Genomic DNA, 21,949 nt, shown 5'->3' with positions numbered 1-21,949 from the left:
AGGTTCATTCACATGTTCTGTGTTGTAGCCTACTTGTTGATTAATTTTACTTTGGCTTTACATATATAGATCTATTTCCATACTGTGCTTTTGATTAATTTAGATTTTGACATTTCACAATCTTATATTGATCATTCTTGTTTATCATTACATTTTGGTAAGTACTACACACCTCCCTTAGGTGGCCCTATAGAGCAAACAACACTTCACCATTGACCCAAATCAACCACAGGAGACACCTTTAAAACATTTAAATTAATGGTAAATAGACTGCACTTGTATAATGCCTTTTTAATCATCCAACCACCTGTAGTGCTTTTATGCTATGTCACATTCACCCATTCACACACTAGTGGCCGAGGCTACTGTACATGGTGCCACTTGCTACTCAGTAACCATCGGGAGCAATTTGGGGTTCAGTATCTTGCCCATGGATACATCGGCATGCAGATCGGAGGAGCTGGGGATCGAGCCACTGATCTTCTCATTAGAGGACAACCTGCTTTACCTCTGAGCCACAGCCACCCCTAATGGGTTTATCAGCATAAGACATGCAAACAAGTCAATAAAATCCCAGTCTCAGAGGCAGTAAGGCCAGCAGTCCCCACACCACAGGCCTCTCTCCTGCAGCTGTGCAGGAGCGCTTAAACGTCTCTTCCCCTGGCCAGGTGCACCTTGTTAGGCCATGCAGCACACCTGGGCAGGGCAACAGGAGAGGGAAAAAGGACAACATTACAGGAACACATGCAGCCATAAGACTTGTAAGAAACTTATTTTTATTAATGTATTTATGCGTATACTCTCTTTTCCTTTTTATGTATCAAGATGTCAGTGATGATTCTGAATCATCAAGGTTTATCTAAAAGTAGTGACGCAGCAGGACATGCTGTTTTGTCCTTCAAGATGTCTTCCACAGAGTGTTCCATTATTTATGTAACTGAAAAGTTTTTAATGACCAGTCATGGCTTGCATACTTTTCTCTTCCCTCTTGACATTGTGCGCCATGAAAAAGCAGAGCTCATGTAGTCTCATAGGACGTAATCTGCATCATGTCTGAGGGAGCAAAAGGGGAGAACACAGTTGAGTGCCATCACTGAGCTGACAGAAGAGGTTAATGAGCTGTGGGTGAACAGAGGAAATGTCCGTCCCACACTGGAGCTGGAGGCTCTGCTGGGTCGCCCTCCTCCACACACTGAGGCCTCTGTCATCCAGAGCTGGCAGACTTACTGTACGCTGCTATTGTTCCTCCAGCAGCACCTCTCATTAGTGAACGCTCATGAATGACCTCCTATTCCCTCGCAAACACAAACAGGGGTTAACAATGCCTCCATGTATCACATCAGACATGTTCATACAAGCCTCTCGTATACAGTTAAGGTCTTTGATGTGAAGGAATTTCTGCCAGTTATGTCACCCTGCAAGCCAACAAATAGGCCTGTATGAATACAAAAATGATCAGTGCAAAATACATGGTTTATTCATCAGATGATTGATAAGCACTCAGCATTGAAATAGAGAAAGATTTACAAATCTAAACCACTATTTAAATAAAAATTAAATAACTTAATTATTGCAACAGTTCTGTTGAGTTTTTCCACTAGTGTCAGACTTTCTAAAGTCTGAAGTCTGAAGACAGTAAGGACTAAATCAACTAAATCAAAAATATAAATTTTCCCTCTTTCCTGTAGTGCTATTTATCAGTCTAGGTTGTTTTGGTGTGAGTTGCAGAGATGTATGCCTTCTCTTAGATATAATGGAACTAGATAGATTCGGCTTGTGGTGCTAAAAGCGCCAAAAAAATACATTTGAAAAACTCAAATACCCAACTGCTCGCCAACTGTATCACCGTGCAGAAGGAAGTATGCATCTACTCATGGACGAGCAGCTCGTGCTTGTGACAGCACCAGAAGTAAACATTCATGGCGTCCCCCTCAGGGACTGCTCATTGTTCAGTAAGCCCAAAATTCTGAAGCCCCATTAGTTTGAAAAATGTTCCACTGGACTGAAAGCGCATTTCTCCGACAGCTGGTTATCCCAAAAACAAACACCCATAGCTCCAGAGTCCCATCACTCTGAAAATACGCACTCCCTGCAGTTAGACAGCCCAATTGCCAGAAAAAAGTTTGCATTGTACATTTCATCAAACCACAAATACCTTGCATTTGTCAACACCAATGTGGTAAATGTGTGGTTAGGTTTGGGCACAAAAAAAGCACCTGGTTATGGTAACGTTTTGGGTTCAAACACACGTTTGGTGGCACAAAGTTGCTGGAAAAGCAGGGACTGTTCAATGAAATACACCTGGGTTTGGTGACTCAAACAGTACTGGAAAAACCTGCAAAAGGTTGGTAAAACCACCTGGGATTGATGGCTCAAATGTGGCTAAGAAATGCTGCAAAGGGATGGTAAAAATATCCAATATTGATGGCTTAATGCCAGTGAAAAACACCACGAAAGGGCGGAAAAAACACCGCTGAAAAACGCCTGGGACTGTTTGCTCAAACGTTACTGGGAGACTGAAACTAACTGCAGGGTGTATTTTCACAGAAAGGGGACTTCAGCGCAATGGGTGTTTGTCTTGGGGATAACGGGCTGTCAGAGAAATAGTCCCTCAGTCCCATGTGACATTTTTCAGACTAACTCAATAGTGCTAAGTGAGCTAGCAGTCGATGCACGCTTCTCTCTGCGTGGTGATATGGTTGGTGGGTGTAGTATGGTGGAGAGAAAAAAATTCCTACATTGAACAGGTCACAACAGGGTCTGTGGATCATCTTGAGTAACTGGGTCATGATTTCTAGAAGGAGACATTGCTGTTAAGTTTTTCAAATGCATTTTTTTGACACTTTGAGCACCACAAGCCATCTAGTGCCATCTAGTTCCATTATATCAGACAGAAGGAAGACATCTCTATCTCCAACACTCAGCAACTCACAACAAAACAATCTAGATTGATAAATAGCACTACAAGTGAGAGTAAATTTATGTCTTTTTGATTTTTGGGTGAACTGTCCCTTTAAAATCAGAAGAATGTTTTACATTGAAAGAAAAAGAATCATTAATGATGTCCCAGTCAGCCACAACCCTCAATTAATTTCCCCGTAAAAGAAGAAATTAAGTGAGGGTTGAAAAGTTATTGTGAACTGTAATATGTCACTAAAAATATTACTCTAGTCCTCCAATCTTTCCTCTGTGAAATACTGTCCTTATTGAGACAGACGATTAATCTGACTATCAACACTCCCACCTAGTGGCTTCAGTCATCTGCTGCCACATGAAATCAAAGCCCCCACAAACCCTCATCAGAAACACTCAGCAGCGGGTTAATACTGTAATTCAGTTTAAATTTTGGTTTGAAAGTAGAGTAAGGGAAGTAAAATCTGTGAAATATCAATTTAAATGGTGCACTGACAACAGGTTCACTGGCACCAACACCTAAAGGTTGATCACACATTTCATCCCCAGTGATTACACACTGCCCTTATGAACATATTAGTGTATTTAGTACATTTCAATTCATGATTAATTTACCTAAAGTGTGATTTTTCTGACATAGTATTAAACATAGTGTACTATATATAACAGATATGTGCAGTTAACCATGCTATTTTGAGACACAAATAACCTGCAATTAAGTGAATCAATGTAATAGTTTTAACATGTAAATTATATGATCTAATATTGTATAGACACCAATGATTATATTGTGTGTTATTATACAGGAAATGTTGGTTTAAAATACTTTGAATATGTATATATTGTTACAGAGAGAGTAATTAGAGTAAACTGAAGTTGTATTTAAAGAACAGCTCCATCAAGTAGAATCAACTTTTGCACAACACAAACAAGCAGGCAGAAAATTCCTCTTTTATCTTTACTCTGATCAAGTTTACACAACAAACAACAGAGTCATCTCCCATGAAATTAATAAGGCACAAAATAATATATGTAGGTTTACATATAAAAAGACAGTTGATGTTTCTGTAGCGTATGAACAAATTATTTTTTACACATTATAATGCACCAGGTGGTATTCTGACAACAAACAAAAACAAAAATATGCATTAACAACACTGGAGTGAAAGCTGTGGCATTCCTTTTGGGAACAGTTATCAGTTGCATTAGTCTTAGTCAGACTTTTGACAACAAAAAAAAAGTTGATAATTTCCACATCTGCCCAAAATATGATGAAGTGGCACTGGCAAAACTGTTGTTGCTGACATGCACAAGTTTTTCTTGACAACCAACTCACACCTTCCAACTTCCTCCTATTTGCTGAGGAAACAATCTGATCTTCACATGACTGACTTCTAACTGAACAAGACACCATTTACAACTATGATTTCATACTTGGACTTGATATACTGGTTCATTTGGAGTGTAAGCAGGCTGAAAGCACAGATACTGGACCTTTTTAACTGCCTGCTATACTGTTTGAAATGTATTGTTTTTTACTTATTCCTCAGTTTACACCTGCTTTGTTTACTCTACATATATAACACGTGTGGACAACGTACAATACAAGTTTTGGCTCTCGGCCTGCACCATAGCTTAAGACTGAATTAATGTACCCAATGTGCCATACTGTGGTTTCCTGCTTGGTTTGATTTCTATCTTGTACCTCTCTTTGTGCTGATATTAAAAGCTTCTGTATCATCTGAAATCAAAACTGAGAAATAAAACCACTATACATGGAGAAAGTGTTTCAAAGAAGCAGTACAGATAATGTGTCAAAACAGAACAAACTGGAACAAAGGTCAACATCATGTAAACAACAGTGATCAGCTGGTTTTAACAGTTGGTTGTTTAAAGTCATTTTAAAGCCATGTTTAATTCAAATTCCCATTTGTGAAGATAATCATTGACTATGTTTACATGCACAAAATATTCAGTTTTTTTGCCCTTATTCTGAAAAACACAGTATTGCTACTGAGCTGTTTACATGGCTAATGAAAATGAATATTCCACTAATATTCTCGTTTACATGCAGCCGTGCATATTTCAATTAACGTGCCATAACCAAGCGGCAACCTCTGGGGCTGAAAAATGAAGCCGACACAAGTTTTTTGAATGGCTGCTTGAGTTAATCCCCATAGACTCCCATGTTAAAATGCAATTTAACAGCAGAAATAAACATGTTTACAGCCTGGTACAAAAAAGGTTCTGGTCTCTATAGCAAATTTCAACATTCATGACAACTGTACAGGGAGTGTATGTTTTTTAATAACTCACGCATTTATATTTTATCAAGGCTTAGAGTTACACATAATTAAGGGCGGGCTGCTTTGACTGACAGGCTGTCTGCCTCTAGTGTCCTCAGCCTCTCAGTCAGATCCATCCCTCGCTCCTCCACAGTGCCAGCCTCTCGCCCAAATATGGTCACTTCTGGCTCCAAAAAAAAAAAAAAACAAGATGGCGTCAGCCTAAGTGCCAAACCTTGAAGCCTCAAAGGAGTCCACAGACTAATGGGTGACGGCAGGGTTTAAAATTAACTTTTTGTTCCACCTACCACTGTGGCTGGTGGATTCCACACTCTACCAGCCACTTAGTAGACTACCATTGTCTTTTTTTGGCTGGTGAATGAGGCAAATCTAGCAGCGACTTGCCTATTTTACCAGCATTTGGCGGGTGACTGGAGCTAATTTCAACCCTCGGTGTCGTTATAGAGGCTACGTCAATCAGTTTTAGGGTCTACGGCCCTAACATGCTGTTTATCACATCAAAATATGAAAAAAAATGGAAGCGCTAGAGTCGCTCGTCCTATTTTGCATCTTTCCACTGGTTGACCGTGTGAACACAGTCTCCCTCTTTCATTCCACCAACCACCTTCTTGAAAAGTTAGGTGTTGCAATATTTGTGCATATAAAAAAACTGTTCATATCAAAGACTTTCATAATATTTAAAGGTAGGAGTGTTTCTTCTTCTGACCTGAAATGTGGGCATGCATCTCTACCCTAGCCTTGCAAACTTTTGATTTGTGCTCACCGTATCCACGAAAACACACAGAGCTGACCATAAACAGGCAAGAGGCTGTGTGTTGCAAATTGCGGTAAAAACCCCAACTGAGACACACATTACATGTCTTATACAAGTCTTAATCGGAAAATGTTTCATTCAGAAATAGCCGTAATTCGAAACATCCAAACAGAATATGCTGTTTACATGATCCATACCATATTCTGAATTCTGTCATGTTCAGAATAACAGTGAAATATTAGCGTGCATGTAAACACAGTCACTGATTCGTGATTGGAAAAGTGCAAACAGTGTAAAAATAAGTTCCACATTTTTTCCCGTCATTGCCATTCTTTGTTTTAGCATGCAGCTTCTCAAGGCATCAGGAAGTCAGTTTACATTTACACTAATTTACTGGACAAATGAATGAAACATTGATATTCTAGTTTATAATGAGAAATAAAAGCAGCCTAATTCCGGAAACTATATCTAAAAGCATTGCACTAAAATGCCAGTGAATCAACAACAAGAATAACAATTCAAATATGCCAGCCATGCAGCTGAGCCTGTAGTAAAGAAGGTACCGTATAAAGTACTTCAACAAAAGGCACAAAGAGTGCTTTTTGGAAAGAGAAGCTTCCCATTTGACTTCAGATAAAATGTAAACATGAAAGATGTGGAGTTACTGATATACCGGCATGCTTACAGGGTATCATATACACACAACATGGCCCTTTGTTTCCAGTGGTTTCCTCAATAGTGTCAAAGGTCAGTGGCTCTGGTTTGTTTTTTCTGCAGGTCCAGAGCATGTTTCAAAACATCATTCAGTGATAATGAGGGGACTCAGTGATAAGACACTTCTTTCCCCTATGATTCTTCAAAGTTAGCATAGCAGTAAATGGTACCTGTTTACATAAAATCCTCTTAAAAAGAAATGGCATATACATAAATCATCCAAACTCCTCCTTTTTTAAAAGTATATGAAGCATAATAAAACGTTGTCATGCACCCTTTGACATTAAAAACTCCAGAGTTGGGTGTAACAGCGCAGCAGTAAACCTTCTTCTTTTCTGATAAAGATTGTCTTTCTGTACAAAGTCAAGTCTTAGTGACCTGCGGTAGTTGCCACAAAGCATCCAGGTCACAAACGACGACCGGCCTCAGCCCATAAACGTCAGAGATGCCATGATGCTGAAGCCCAGCAGAATGAAGAGCACCTTGAGAAGCTGCTTCCCGGGAGAGTTGAGCTCGTGTGGGAGGATCTCCAGGAAGGTGATGTAGATAAACGTCCCTGCAGCAAGCCCCTCCAGGATGGCCTGGACCAGCGCTCCAGCTTCCAGCTGAGCCTCCATCACACTGATGCCGATGGCGATGCCTATAGGCGACATCATGGCGAACACTCCGATGTAAGCAGCCACCCACAGTGGAGCAACTGCGCTCTGGACCAACTTCACCGACAGGCTGAACACTATGATGCTCTTGTGGACAAGTATGGCGATGCAGATCTCTAATACCTGGAGAAGACAAAGATCTAATGGGAGGCGCCCTGGAGGCATCCTGATCATATGCCCGAACCACCTCAGCTACTCCTTTTGATGTGACAGAGAAGCGGCTCTATTCCAAGCTCCCTCCAGATGTTTGAGCTCCTCACCCTATCTCTAAGGCTGAGCCCAGCCATCCCACAGAGGAAACTCATTTTGGCCGCTTGTATCTGCGATCTAATTCTTTCCGCCACTACCCAGAGCTCATGACCATAGGTGAGGGTTGGGATGTAGATGGACCAGTAAATTGAAAGCTTCGCCTTCCAGCTCAGCTCCCTCTCCACCACAGCAATCCAGCATAGTGCCCGCATCACGCCACAATCCAAATAATATCAAATGTTAATGTTTTTGTATATAAAGGCTGTGTTAAATAGGACAGGGCAATATGACAATATATTCTACAATATAATATAGATGTGAAGATTTTTGCTATGCTGTTTATAGCATGATAACTGTGTCTAAGCAACTTGGTAAGAAATGTCCAAGAAACTGCAAAAATAAATAACTAACATAAAATAAATAAATAAATATTTTAAATAAATAAATCAAATAAAATTATTTTTAAAAACTATGGGGGAAAAAGCTAGGGAAAACTATACTCTAAATTATTATATTATTATTACATTTTAATATTATTTTCCAGAATTATTCTAATTTTTAAGCACTCTTTCCTGGTCATTTCCTTAATTGTTTGTTTTTAACTTTCTTTCTTTCTTTCTTTCTTTCTTTTTTTTTTTTTACTAATTTTCTTGCTTGTAATTTTCTCTTTTTCTAATGTCTTGGTAAATTTTTTGATCATTTTTTCTTTCATTACTCATTGCCTCCTTCCCATGTTTTAAAAGAGATATGCAATTTGGTTGCAACTTGTTTTATCTGAGTGATGTCTGCTTTATTATGTCTCATTCATAGTTTATTGTTTGATTGTTCTAACCTATATTACTGTTCTTTGACCCATTGTTTTAGTGTTTTATATTCAACCAATCTACTCACAGTCTTAACAGAGAACTTTTCCAGCTGAACACACACATAACACAATTACATGTAGATGAAAAGTCCTGAGGGAACACTGATAGTTTTCTCGGACTGCAGGCTGTCTTGTGACCAGAAGACACAGATCTGACTCTCATGACAGCGAGATTCCTTTCCTGTCAAAGCGTCCTGAAGCTATAAACTGAAACGCTGCTTTCTTCTGGCAACATGAGAGCGCTGTGAATATGATTCCAACTTTATTTGTGCAGCACTTTTCTGAGAAAATATGGATATCAACAATGCTGGATTTAAAATACTTCAAAAGTAGTTTTGATGCACAAAGCAAAATCTCCTCTTACCTTTGAGTCAGTGCTCTGCAGGCCGATAGCAAGACCCTCGAACACCGAGTGGAGTGAGAGGGAGAGGAAGAGCATGAAGGAGCGAAAGGGGGAATGAGCCTGAAAGTCAACATGGACATGGTGGCTGCTGCTCTCCAGATCAGGGCTTGTGCCATGGCCGTGTCCATTTCTGTTGTCCTGTATGAGGGGTGCCCTCTCCTCGTGAGACCCTGCCCTCTCCCGACAGTTCAGGACAAGCCTCTCCAGTATGAGGACGGTGAAGAAGCCGGCAGCCATGATGAATTCTGGGAGGGGGAAATTGCTCTGTTCGAGACCAATACCAAAAGAAAGTCAAGAATTAGGACACAGAGATTGTAAACAGTTACTGCACTTGCTTTAGATGTAACATTTTTAGACATCCCCTCTTTGATGACTGATCCTGTGCATACTGTACTGTAATCTGTTTTATTTTTGAAGAATACAGTTACTGCAAAGTTTCTGTAGTGTCTGCCAGTGTCTGGCTTTTTTTTGATAATCAAGTAAAAACACTGAACTGGTTCCAGGTCCTCAAATGTGTTGCTTTGTTTTTTATCAGTTTTCTATAATTGTGAATTGAACACTTTTGGATTTTGGACTACTGGTTATACAAAATAAATCATCTGAAGGGGTCAACTTGGGCTCTAAGAAATTAAGATGTGCATTTTTTACTACTTTCTTACATTTTACAGACTAAATGATTAATAGATTAGAAAAAAATACAACAAATACAGGGCTCAACAGTAACAGTTCCCATTGGCTCCCATTTTGAGAGACCACTTTTTAATATATATATAAAAAAATAGGGACAGCAAACAGCAATAACACCAAAAATAATTATATTTTTTTATGAACGACCGGAGGGCCATCCAGGCATGCTGAAAAAATATAGGAAAACGAGGAAGGAAATATTAAAAAGCCTTTATTGTAGTGGCTAAATCATTAAAAGATCCAATATTTCGACCACTGCAGGTCTTCGTCAGGGCTTTAAAACCATTTTTCTTTTAAATATTTTATATGTTTGTTGCACTAGTGATAATTAAATTATGCTGTTACAGTCAGAACTGGAACCAGACAATGCTGCACATACATTGATGTGTTTACTCGTGTGTGCCCATGCATTTTAGAGACAGTGGCAAAGCAAATAAGTTGCATTTAAGATTCAAATCCTGTGAGGTATGAGAAAAAGATTTCTGTCTGGTTACTGTAATAAAGCTTTTAAGCATTCTTTAATATCATATTTTCATTAATATGCTGACATATGGCTTCATAGTATCTTAATTACTTCAAATATGAGGTGACTAATGGCAACAACATTTTTAGTCCAGTCCAGACGTGGACATACCTCCACCTTCTGAGAATCCAGCGCAGCGTTGATGTCTGACAGATAATCTGGAATGATGTCGAGCAGACATGCTGCCAAGAAAACGCCTCCAGCAAAACAGCTGATCAGACTCAGGACTGTGCGATGGGTTTCTGCAAATGGAAAGACAAAACATCTCTTATGTCTCAACATGAACTTACACACAATGGTGTCAGCCTCAGTTATGTTTTTCTCTGCTTTCTTGCATTTCTCAGAAGAAAATCTATTTATAAATCAGGAGTCTCTCTGTGAAGTAATGGGCCATTTTACATTTTATTTAACTTCTACTATCCACAACAAAAAATACAAACCATTATTACTGAATTGGCCTATAAGTGATTAGTGGTACATCTCAGACATGGATGAAGTCACTGCCATCCTTCCAAGGTTAAACTAACTGCTGAAGGATCATGTGCTACATCATGAGTATGAAAGCATAGGCGTCTAAATGACTCAGCAGAGCACTAACACACACAAAAGGATACTTTCACTTCCGTTTAAGAAAGTCCTTGTTCTGACTGTTTTACATACTAAATGTGACCATGTGACCACATGCCAACAAGTCTTTGGGGCTCCATCCCTGTCAGGTGACTCCAAGAGGGAGAAGGGGATTACTGAACTTAGGCTACACATTTAGGTTTGCATAAATGATAATGACAATGTAATGGGGCGGTAATTAGTAATCAATGTTAGATCATCACATATGCAAATAGTCTACCAAAAGAAACATTAAAACATTTTTTTACACAGAATGATGGCTGTGTTTGATTTATGATCAGTGATTAAAACCCACCACACCCTCTGTAATGGCTCAATTAACGGCTTTTAAATCACAGTTGATAACATCAACAGTCGTTAATTGCCTTAACAACACTATCTACAGCTAAAACATGTGATTCATTGAGACAGACGGCTGCTGAAGCCGCTATCTGAGATCCTGTAACTTCCGCTCGTCTTCGGCGGGACCACTGCAACAAACTCCATTAAACCTTCAAGCAATTTAAGGTTGATTTGAGTGTCTGCAAACGGTTTCATACCAAATATCAGTAATTAAAGCTGGAAATTAATCAGTCGCTTTCCCTTTGTAGTTCGGCATAAGTGTAATAAGCAACAAGTCATCCAATGAAGGTAAAACAGTGAATTTGTTCGCCATGATCCACATTGTTTATCATAGATTGGAGGCGATTTTAACGTCCCCTCTTCTTTAAAATATGCATATAATAGTGATATATAGAACACCAATGCTAAAGTTAGCTAGGTATGTTATAATGTTTACCAACCTGTGCCGTTTGTGTCTCTGAACCATTTGACTCGAGCAGGGATAAATCCAAAAAGAAGAGTTAGGAGCAACAAACCGATCAGAGCGCCTATTTTCACCTGGAGCAGAAAATCCATTTTGCAGCATTAACCTGTTACAGAGTGAGACTCGCTTCCTCACTGTACTGTCATTTGATTAACTGTGAAACGAGCCGGTGTTCGCCGACCGATACGTTGATAACAGTTTCACTGAGGCGAGAAGCTCAGCGAGCAGCAGCCACCGATGTTGTTATTTGGAAAGTGGCTGACCGTTCAGGCGACGGTAGCCGAGAAGGGTCAAAATAGGTTATCGCGAAAAAGATACAGGAACAGGGCGTTCCAACGGATGTCTCTTTGCCAGCCCTCTTTACATACCTTATATAAAATGTATTTAGCAGCTAGTACTTGTATTAATCTCATTAGATGTTTTATTTTGCTTGTGTTAGAGCTGTGTATTTTTATTATTATTATTATTATTATTATATTTTTTTGTGCTATGTTGTCTGTCTGTAACTTTATGTTGCTGCCTGTCTTGGTAAGGGACACTCTGGAAAAAGAGATTTACTAATGTCAAGAGTTTTTTTTTTCCTGATTAAATAATGGTTAAATAAATAAATAAAATAGTATTGACTGTTAATCTGCATTTCTTTTTCTTTTATCAGAGCTGTAATAAAAAAAATCATTGGTGGAAAAAAGTAGATCTTCTCCATATATAGATAAAATAAAATAAAATAAAAAAATATCCTGCACAAATCTGTAGACTATTCATTTTATTGATTTTTTTGTAATTATTACTTTTTGTGCAATATTGAATGATTTTATTTTAAACCATGTGAGAAGTTTAGAGATCAAGTCTCTCATTAGTGGTATTTTTTTTTTATCAACTCATACACACCAGAAATGTGACAAGGGGCCTAGACACTGCTCTAAAAGAATTTAAAAAAAAATAACAAGAAGAAAAATGAAACTTCTATGAATCCTATTTCCTTGTTGTACCAGTTCAACAGGCTACATTATGTTTGGTGTGACTCTTGTTTATGGTAGGCTATAATATCTTTTTTCCGTCTCTGTAATCACTTTGCTCTTCAATATATTTTTAAGTGGTTGATGATTACTCCCAATAAAAATCTCAAAGGCCAACTGCTGTCTTCAGCCTGTAAAGGAAGTGTGTTTCACTGCATAGCTGTGAAGCTACACAAGTAGTGAGTGCAGAAGAAATGCAGTTATAAATGCTGATAATCAGTTTAAAAAGGTTTTTATAATAACCCACTAAGTCTGCAAGTGAAAAAGTAAGTTTGCCCATTTCTGATTACTTTAAGCTAAAAAGGCAAAGCAAGGACACTAGAGGAGGCATAGACAGACACTCAGTCAAAAAGCCCTTGGGGACAGATTTGTAAAAGGCCCCACCACAACTCCTCCACGAGCAAGACACAGACATTGTGGTTTTTGCCCCTTTGTTGTTGTTTTGCTTTTCATTATGCATCTTTTTGTGGTTTTTGTGTCTATCTGAGCTCATTTTGTCTTTTTGTGGCTGTTTTGTGTGTCTTTGCAGTTCCTTTGCATCTCTTGATGGTCATTTTGAGTATTTTCCTTGTCGGTGCATGTTACAGTAATTAGAGTGAACTTTTGAAGTGTTCCTAGAGGGCCCATTCAGTAATCCATCCATGGGAAGAGGACAAACATCAATTTAAGTTATTCTTAAATCCAGACCCCCTAAAGATGTTCTTTCAACTGATCTAGGCTAATAATAATAATACTAATAATCCAACAAGTAGGCTAATCTTTAATGCTTAGACTTGTTTTTTTTATTAATACTTCTTTATATACCTTTGCTGCCTACTAGCATATTCATAGCTACCTGTTAGTTATTATTTATTAGGCTATTTATATTACCACTATAAATTTGTATACTAGTCTGCACAATACTGCTATTTGCACCTCTGGTCAGATGCTAAACTACATTTCATTTTCTCAGTACCTGTGCTCTGTGGTGTAAGGAAGTTACAACGGGCCCCAGTGCACACTATTATGACGGGCCCCAGTAGACGCTATCGTACATGTATTCTCTAGACACAAATAGAGAATTGACATTGGACAACACCAACATGAATATTACCCATTATGACAAAAATCTGAAGAAAGTACGAAATTATAAATTTAATTTTATAGTTTTCAAAGTTCAGAAAAAGCATATAATTTAGTTTTACATAGCTACTGGCTATTTAAAAAAAAGAAATGAGTTTGCCTTTTTGAGGACATATATAGCAAATGGCACAATTGTTAATTCAGTAACATTCTTCTTTTGTCATTCATCTTTGAACACAGGTATATTTCCAAGGTGGCAATCTGAATCACTTGCAAGGGCCTACTCTCTCTACAGGCCCCTCCACCCCAGGGGCCCCAGTGCAATCACACTGCCTGCACTGTCTATATTTACACCCCTGCTGTGCAATGACAATAAAGTTGAGTCTAATCTAGTCAAATAAATACATTATTTTAGCCAGGTTTTAGGCCCCAACAGAAGTCTTATGCCTGTTTAACAAATATTAAATAGTATATTAAAATCTTAAATCGTGCATCAATAAGAAAGTCTCATGTAAAGACTGTAGGTAGTTGCATTCCTTGACCAGCAGATGGTGCTCAGTCACCAACTCTCACGTACCGCTTACTGTCAACCGACCACCACACGAGGCTGTTGATGTCGTCATATTCGTGCGCCGGATATATTGAGTCCCCCAACAGAAGAAGCACCAAATGCTGATGTGTTACAAGAAATGACGCCGCAGGGACACTTGTGAGTCTCTTCATTTGATGCAGTGATAAATAATAACGTAGAGAAGCGGCGGAGGGTCACAGGTCGATGTTAGAGAAGCGGCAGAGGAGGAGAACAACAGCAGCGGGTCAGAATGGCGGTGAGACAAACACACACATGCAGCAGAGACACACTGACAGAGACAGGAACAACTCACTGAGTCACTTCTCAGATACAGTGAGACCACCACTGGCTGTAGAACAGATAAACACTGAGCTGTGTAGGGATAAATAACTACAAATACATGTAATGTGGTTATATTATCTACGTACACTGCATACATTTGTTTTATATCTAATACTATGAACTTGGACAATATTTTGTAATTTCTACACACATCTAAGACTCATAAAACCTGCACAGCTCAGCATTTTTATTCCGATATATTTCACAGACTTTTTAAAATAGTATTTTAAATATTTTCTACTTTAATTTGCCTCTATGTTTATGTCCCTTGATTTTCACAACACTTGCTTTTACAGTTTAATTAATTTTCTCCAGACATGTGTCTGTCATGTACTAATACCCAAAAGCAAAGCCCTTGTACCAGTATGTGAAAGTCTACTCAGCAATAAACCAGATTTGTGATACTGATTTTTCCCCCTACAAACATAATATTTGATAAAGCTGAATTACAGTTATAGTTACATTAAATTTTATTTATAAATCCCAACATCACAAATATAATTTGCGTCAGAGGGCTTTACAGTGTATGGCATCCTTCTGTCCTTGGACCTTTGCAGCAGATAAGGAAAAACCCCCAAAAAACCCTTTAATTGGGAAAACAGTGGTAGAATACTCAGGAAGAGCAACTGAGGAGGGATCCCTCTTCAAGGACGGACAGATGTGCAATAGATGTCGTACAGAACAGATCAGATCTCTCTGTGCTTTCAGCTCGAAAAGTGCTCTACAAATAAAGATATAATAAATGTACAGTAATCCATATGACAAAATGATACATTAAGAGAAGGAGAGACAGGGAGAGATGCACGGCAAACAGTAAGCTACAATAACACTGATTTTAGTAATATTGTGACAACTTCTGCTTAACATAGGACAAGTAGAAGTTGTCACAATAGTGTCAGAAGTGGGATAGCTAACTCACTAATGGTGCAAACTATAAATTAACACACAAGTGACAATAACTAGCATAAATCATCATGTACTGAGCAGACACACCATCATAGACAATAACAAAAAATGACATTTACCTAATAGAACAGAAAGTACAAACTACTCAGTCCAGCATGCTGGAAAATGTGGGTGTTGTACAATATTGTAATAATAATGATAGTATTTTGGTAGTATATATGTTATGTGTATCTATTAATATATGATAGTATGTGACAATAATAATCATATGAGTATAATAATAGTAGAAGTATGACTAATAATAACAGTGGTAGTCGTCGGCATCAGGCAGGACCACGACAGCAGCACAACCACGACCTGTGATCCAAGCGTAGCAACCACGACCCACAATCTAGGTGCAGCCGCCATTCGAGGGAACCTGAGAAACAATGGAGCACAAAGGCTCTAGAGAAGACGCTGAGATAGTGACAAGTAGTAATAGGACATGAATCTTAGCAAATGAAGAAGAACCAATTTTACAGGATCTGAGAGCAGGCTTTTCATCACTTCCAGGACATTTATCTATTAAGAATTAGTGTTAAGCGGTTTAACAAGAATAACTTAGATTACCATGAGACCTATGCAAGCAACAAACACAATACACAGGACCAACAGCACAGAGCTAAGCAGCGCAGTAAATATACACTGGAACAGATTTACAAATAAAGTTGTACTGTTGTTAGGATTCTCAAATGTATTTGGAAAACTTAATCATATAAAACTGTATTCAGTCCATTTTTTCAAACAACCAAGTGGATCTAGAGTTACAAGATGTACTTAGGTGCAATTTTCCATTTTAATGAAATGAGATCATGTTAATATTTGCTTTCATTTCCCTTCTAACAATTTAATAAAACCATAAGTGAAGAGCATCACTCTAAATGTTTCCTGTGCAGATTCAGGAGCACAACAGATGCAGCATTGTTTTAAAGCTAACCCGATAACCTTTACTGAAGGGATTTAGCTGTGTAGTGTTTACAGGGTAGTTCATGTGTTAGCACTCAAGCACCTTAGATCTGAAAGTAAATAAGGGAGAACCAACTTCTCAACTACTTCATACAACTTTGATTGATTTTATTTTCAGTGTTATGTGATTATATAGGTTTTTATTTCTGATGTGCTGTAAGTCTTTTATTAATAAATACTAAAATGTGAGGACACATACAAGTCACAAATCTACGGGTTTGCGGGTAACGTGTGGTCTCACTTTCTGTTATTGAGCTAAAACCGTCACATGAATGCCTGATAATGCTGAACTGTGTCTCTGTGTTTCGCCCAACAGCCCAAAGGTAAAGTTGGCACAAAGGGCAAGAAGCAGATCTACGAGGAGAATGAGGCGACACTGAAGTTCTACACCAGAGTCATCCTCGGAGCTAACGTAAGAACCTCAAGGCTTTTTGTGTGTTGTCTCAGTCAAAATAAATGTTTAAATGACACTGTAGTCCATCTCATCTCCAATGAATGGATTCACATTTACATTCACTGATGTGTTTGTTTTAACCTTATTCTCACTGGATCGAGGTTTATTTATTGTTTTAAAAACTACAGTTCCTCAAACCTGTATTTTTTTTTAATTTCTTTTAAGAATTTTTTTGGGGCTTTTGCCTTTAATTGATGGGACAGTATTAAGTGTGAAAGGGGAAAAAAGAAGAGGGGTATGAAATGCAGCAAAGGGCTGCAGGTTGGAGTCGAACTAACTGCTGTGGCAAGGAAATTGCCTTTGCATATGAGACGCCTGCTCTAATCACAGAGCTACTGGGTGCCCCAAATCTGTATTGTGTCATGTTTGTGTGTGAGACCCAATTTTACACTTGATAATTCAGGTGTGTTGCATTACTTTATGCCTTACATCTAGTTTTAATGTTTTACTTTTAAATTCAAAATCACATAAAATCAAAGTAACTTTGTTAGTCCGTTACAAAGTTGTGCATGTGTGTAAAAACATCAGTGCATACACAACACATTCAACCGGACAAACAATAAAACATTATTTCACATCACACTGTGCAGATTGCAAGTTAAGATGTCCACCCTTAATAATGCTAAAAATATTCAGAAATGAATAATAAATACGGGACAAGCTCACAGGTTAGTTCAAGGATGAATGAGTTTGATAAAAGTAGGCACAAAACTCGATATGGCGACTTGGTCTTGAGTTGGAGTGACCTTTATCTGTGGCCTGAGGGCACGTGACTGTATTGGTTGTGTAGTTCTATTAATAATTTTTAATTGTGATAACAATAAATACGTTTTTTTAATCAGTAAATTATCAAAATTCAATTGTGAACAGTGTTTTTCCTGAACAATGAAGACACATCATACAAAAATAATGCAGTCCTACTCATTGGTTTGCAGTGGCCTAATATTACCAGAGACATTAAAGAAATTAATACTTTGACAAAAATCGTATAGACGATGGATTATAATGTAAGGCTGCAACTAACAGTTCTTTTCATAACTGATTAATCTGCCCAGTACTTTCTCCATTAATCGAGTAATTGTATAATTATTTAGTTTATTAAAAGTTAGTGGCTCATTTAATCAAATCACCACATTTGAGAACCTGGAACGAAATAACATTGGCGTGTTTGCTTGAAAAATGACTGAATGACTGATATATTAACAAACAAATTTTGTGTTGATGGATTAATTGACTAATCGACTAATTGTTGTAGCTCTATTATACTGTCTTGTCTTCCAGTCCCATTTCAAATATACTGCTTTTCCTCCGCAGGCAATATATGCTGCAGTAAATCTTATGGTTTTCTACAGTTCGTCGACATTTTGGACATGGGTAAGTGTATTTAATCAAGATTATTTAAAATGTCACCATCCACAGCTCTAATGTACCCGAACCTAACACCTTGTTTGCCTCCTGTAGCTGCTGCTTGGGTTCGCACTAGCAGTGTATGTCGGGAGTTACCGCTCCATGTCTGCAATGGCCAAGCCAGTGTTTGCTGAGGATGGAAGTCTACTGGATGGAGGAATAGACTTGAACATGGAGCAGGGAATGGCAGAGTAAGTTACGCCTCACATCTATACAGAACTCTAATATACTGGGAAGAGAAGCTCCGTCTATGAAAACAATGTGAATATGTTGAACAACTTGGGCATGCATGTGGGCTTATATTCAGGTTTGTTTTAAATCAAACTAGTGCTGCACGATTAATCTAATAGCAGTCGCAATCGCGATGTCAGGCTGTGCGATTACATAACCGCATAAAAGGCTGCGATTTGCGATTTAATGTAGGTTAAATAAATGTTAACGTGTGTGCCTGTGAACGTGACTGCCTCTCCTGTAGTGTGTGGAGTTTGTTGACATCACACCCACAAGCTATCCTGGTGCATGCAGCCGGCGTGCAACAGTGACCAACACAGACGCTGAAGAAGAGCATGAGCTCGACCATGAACAGGCTGAGTTGGTGGCGAAAAAAACGTCTGTTACATGGCGATACTTTGGATTTAGGTACGGCGACGTTGAACAGAAAGACGTGCTGTGTAAGTGTAAAAGTTAAAGTTGCCACGTCCCGCGGCAACACGACCAATCTATATCAACACTTGAGACAGCACAGGGAAAAGTAGGAAGAGTGTGCATGCGAGAGAAAGCCAAGCCGTGTAACGTTAAAGACAATGAGACAACTGAAAGCCGCCAGAGCCTCATAAAACAACATCCAAGCACAGTTGAGCAAACATTTGTAAGTGTCACAGGGAAATCATGGACTCCATAACAAATGAAAAATTGAGCAATTTTGCTAGGTTTCGGCCCACTTGACATGCTGCTGTGTTGTGCTATGGCGCTGGAATTTGTCATTTACGTGACAACGCCTGAACGCAACATATGCTAGCTCCACTGTGTGTACAGTTCTGTGCTGCGCTGCTGTGTGAGCAGCGTGTTTGACTGTGCTCAGTCTGTTGATGGTCACTGACACACTGTCTGTCCATAACAATAACTATGTCAGGTCACTGCCCCCCTAATATAATGTAGGGGAAACATCAAGCAAAAAGACTCATGATACCATTTATTTATGACATTTTATTGTAATTATATTGTAATCGCAATCGCAAATCGCGATATTGTCCACCATAATCGCAATCGCACATTTTTACCAAATCGTGCAGCACTAAATCAAACCAGAGTTGGTGATTGTTGCAGTATTGTGAATTTTATGTTGTTTACACCGACTCTGAATGAAGCATGTTTTACAATGATAAAATAACTGTTTATTCTGGTGGGTTTGACAATAGCGATTTCAGTGCTGTATCTGATTAAACAAGTAGGATCTTACATTTTAACAAAGAGGTCTGTCTCTGCAGGGCTCCTTTCCATAATGTTGTCAGACACTTCAAACAATTTGAGCCTGTCAGTGTCAAAAACAGCACTTTAGTGGACGTACAGTGAGGATGCACAATTGTCCATTAACATTACATTGCAGCCTGTTCTGCTGCCTGGCTGCAGTGGTCTTGCTCAATACCGGACCAATTTTGAAAATACTTGCTCTCATTAGTCACTTAGACTCAAAAACATGGGAAAATAGGATCCAGGTTGAAAAAAAATTGAAGTTACCCTTTAATCTAAAAGTATGAAAATAAATACCAGTCACATTTTTATTTTTTTTTTTTGTCTCGTTCAAAAACCACTGAATTCATTTTGTCCCCAAACATCTGAAACTAAACCTACACCCTTGCTGAAGAGCAAAAAGTTCTTGTGTGTGTGCAGAAACATGCAACTCTTTGGTGATAATTTATTGCATGTGTGTTCTGGTTGTAGGCACCTGAAGGACGTCATCCTGCTCACAGCCATAGTACAAGTCCTCAGCACAATCTCCTCTTATTTCTGGTATCTTTGGCTGCTGGTAAGATGATGTTCTGTGTCTTTGATAACTCCTATGAGATCGCTGTTACTTCTCTGCTTGATTCCTTTCCTTTTCTGCTTTCCTCACGTCTCATAATTTGCTCCTGTGTGTGTGTGTCAGGCCCCGGCCCGAGCCCTCCACCTGCTGTGGGTGAACTTCCTGGGCCCCTGGTTTATGGCAGAAAGCCCGTCGGCACCAGAGGAAGTGAATGAGAAAAAGCAGAGAAGACAAGAGCGCAGACAGATGAAGAGATTCTGATGCTGCAGGACAGACGGAGCAGTATTTTTATAGAATCTAATATACAGATAGCGAGGAACTGATAAGTTATTCAGGAAGAAATTTTTGTTATTAAATTAAACTCAATTATAATCTGATACTGTGGAATCTTGTTTTCCATGTTTGTTTTCTTCCTGCTTTCTCCTGTAATCCGATTTTCTCCCCAAATCACAAATACGAAATGTTCCATGTTTAGATAATGTCATGGTCCAAATGTCATTTGTCCGCCTCATGCAGAGATATAAGTTTTTTTGCTGTTGCACAATCTCATGGCACTGCCCCCTGCAGTTTTACCTCAAACGTCCCCCCTGTTTACCCACACGATCCAGTGACGTAACGGAGTCAGAACCATGGCCAGCTGAATTTATTCTGTCAGTGCCACTTTTCTCATGGCATGTCTTAATTTTTTATCTAATTTTATTTTTCCAAAATGTTTCACATGCAACAGAATCCGTCGGCGAGCCTTCATTACAGAGCTGATTTTGTTTGTGACCTGTTGAGTCTTATAAAAATCAACTGGATATAAATGGCGTTTTAATAGGAAAATAACTTTTTGCAATAAAAATCTTCCTCCAGTGTATGGAGTTGATCATGTGTTTCAAATAGTTTGATTTTTCTGTGTGTCAGTTTTGTTAATGTTCGGCATTCAGGCATGACTTAAAGGTTGTGCAAAGGTTAGCAGCAAACCACTATTTGCTATGTAAAGATTTAGTGGAGTAATGATGTCCTGAGCAGAGAATGAAATCACGCTACCTCTGTGTGTGTGTGTGTCATCACCACCGATCTGTCTTTTGCTCATATCATGGTTACCGCTGATGTCGGGATGGCATTGTCGCAGAAGAGTAGCACCCACCCACAGGTTTCCCTCGGTTAATGCTGTTAGCTCCATCAGCACTGTTTATGGAGTTAGCACTCTTACCTGTTAGCAACCAGCTCAGCCTCCTCCATGTTGAGATCTGTGTCCACACAACTTGTGGGCTCTGATGTGCACAAAGCTTCTTAAAAATACTGAGCAATTATTTTCATTTTATCCAAAGGAGGCTAAAATGTGCTTGTAGTGTCCTAATTAAATCATTAGAGCATAGGAAACAATTGTTTATGGCTCGGTCTTACATACTACTAGAAGTTATAATGTAATTTGATACAGAAATGTGGAATTTTAGCCTCCTAAATCACAAGTAGGAATGTACAGTCAAAGTTAAAATCAAGTGTACCGCTAAGGCCATGGCAGTTCACACTGGAGCATCCATGTTTTCCGCTAAAGGCAACTATAAGTAGTTGTAACATATCATAGTTATGTTTTTAAAAGATACTTAGTTAAGTTCTGTTGCTTGAGCTATTGATCTTAGTTAATTATTTGCTTTTCTTAACCACTTAACTAT

General features: G+C 38.7%; 2 protein-coding genes across 2 annotated transcripts; one reads left to right on the top strand and one right to left on the bottom strand.

The window, feature by feature from the left end:
* Nucleotides 1-761: 761 nt before the first annotated feature.
* Nucleotides 762-11,772, bottom strand: slc39a1 (solute carrier family 39 member 1). Its single transcript, XM_033628234.2, has 4 exons — nucleotides 11,480-11,772; nucleotides 10,182-10,312; nucleotides 8,822-9,124; nucleotides 762-7,466 (listed from the first exon to the last, which is right to left on the bottom strand). The coding sequence occupies exons 1-4, from the start codon at nucleotides 11,592-11,594 to the stop codon at nucleotides 7,113-7,115; spliced, it is 903 nt and encodes a 300-aa protein (XP_033484125.1). The 5' UTR covers nucleotides 11,595-11,772; the 3' UTR covers nucleotides 762-7,112.
* Nucleotides 11,773-14,214: 2,442 nt separating this feature from the next.
* tmem208 (transmembrane protein 208) lies at nucleotides 14,215-21,147 on the top strand. Its single transcript, XM_033618326.2, has 6 exons — nucleotides 14,215-14,407; nucleotides 16,721-16,816; nucleotides 18,173-18,232; nucleotides 18,320-18,456; nucleotides 20,207-20,291; nucleotides 20,412-21,147. The coding sequence occupies exons 1-6, from the start codon at nucleotides 14,402-14,404 to the stop codon at nucleotides 20,547-20,549; spliced, it is 522 nt and encodes a 173-aa protein (XP_033474217.1). The 5' UTR covers nucleotides 14,215-14,401; the 3' UTR covers nucleotides 20,550-21,147.
* Nucleotides 21,148-21,949: the final 802 nt, after the last annotated feature.

The sequence above is a fragment of the Epinephelus lanceolatus genome, chromosome 2, assembly GCF_041903045.1.
Source record: "Epinephelus lanceolatus isolate andai-2023 chromosome 2, ASM4190304v1, whole genome shotgun sequence".
NCBI classification, from domain to species: domain Eukaryota; kingdom Metazoa; phylum Chordata; class Actinopteri; order Perciformes; family Serranidae; genus Epinephelus; species Epinephelus lanceolatus.
This window is presented reverse-complemented; position numbering and strand designations above follow the sequence as displayed.

Bases quoted from the DNA above. Each gene is read 5' to 3' on its own strand.
- tmem208 (XM_033618326.2), top strand. The intron at 16,817-18,172 runs GTAAGAACCTCA...TTTCCTCCGCAG, and splicing joins GAGTCATCCTCGGAGCTAAC to GCAATATATGCTGCAGTAAA. The intron at 20,292-20,411 runs GTAAGATGATGT...TGTGTGTGTCAG, and splicing joins TCTGGTATCTTTGGCTGCTG to GCCCCGGCCCGAGCCCTCCA.
- slc39a1 (XM_033628234.2), bottom strand. From the start codon at position 11,594: ATGGATTTTCTGCTCCAGGTGAAAATAGGCGCTCTGATCGGTTTGTTG. The intron at 10,313-11,479 runs GTTGGTAAACAT...TTCCATTTGCAG, and splicing joins CAGAGACACAAACGGCACAG to AAACCCATCGCACAGTCCTG. The intron at 7,467-8,821 runs GTAAGAGGAGAT...TGTCTTCTCCAG, and splicing joins TGCAGAGCACTGACTCAAAG to GTATTAGAGATCTGCATCGC.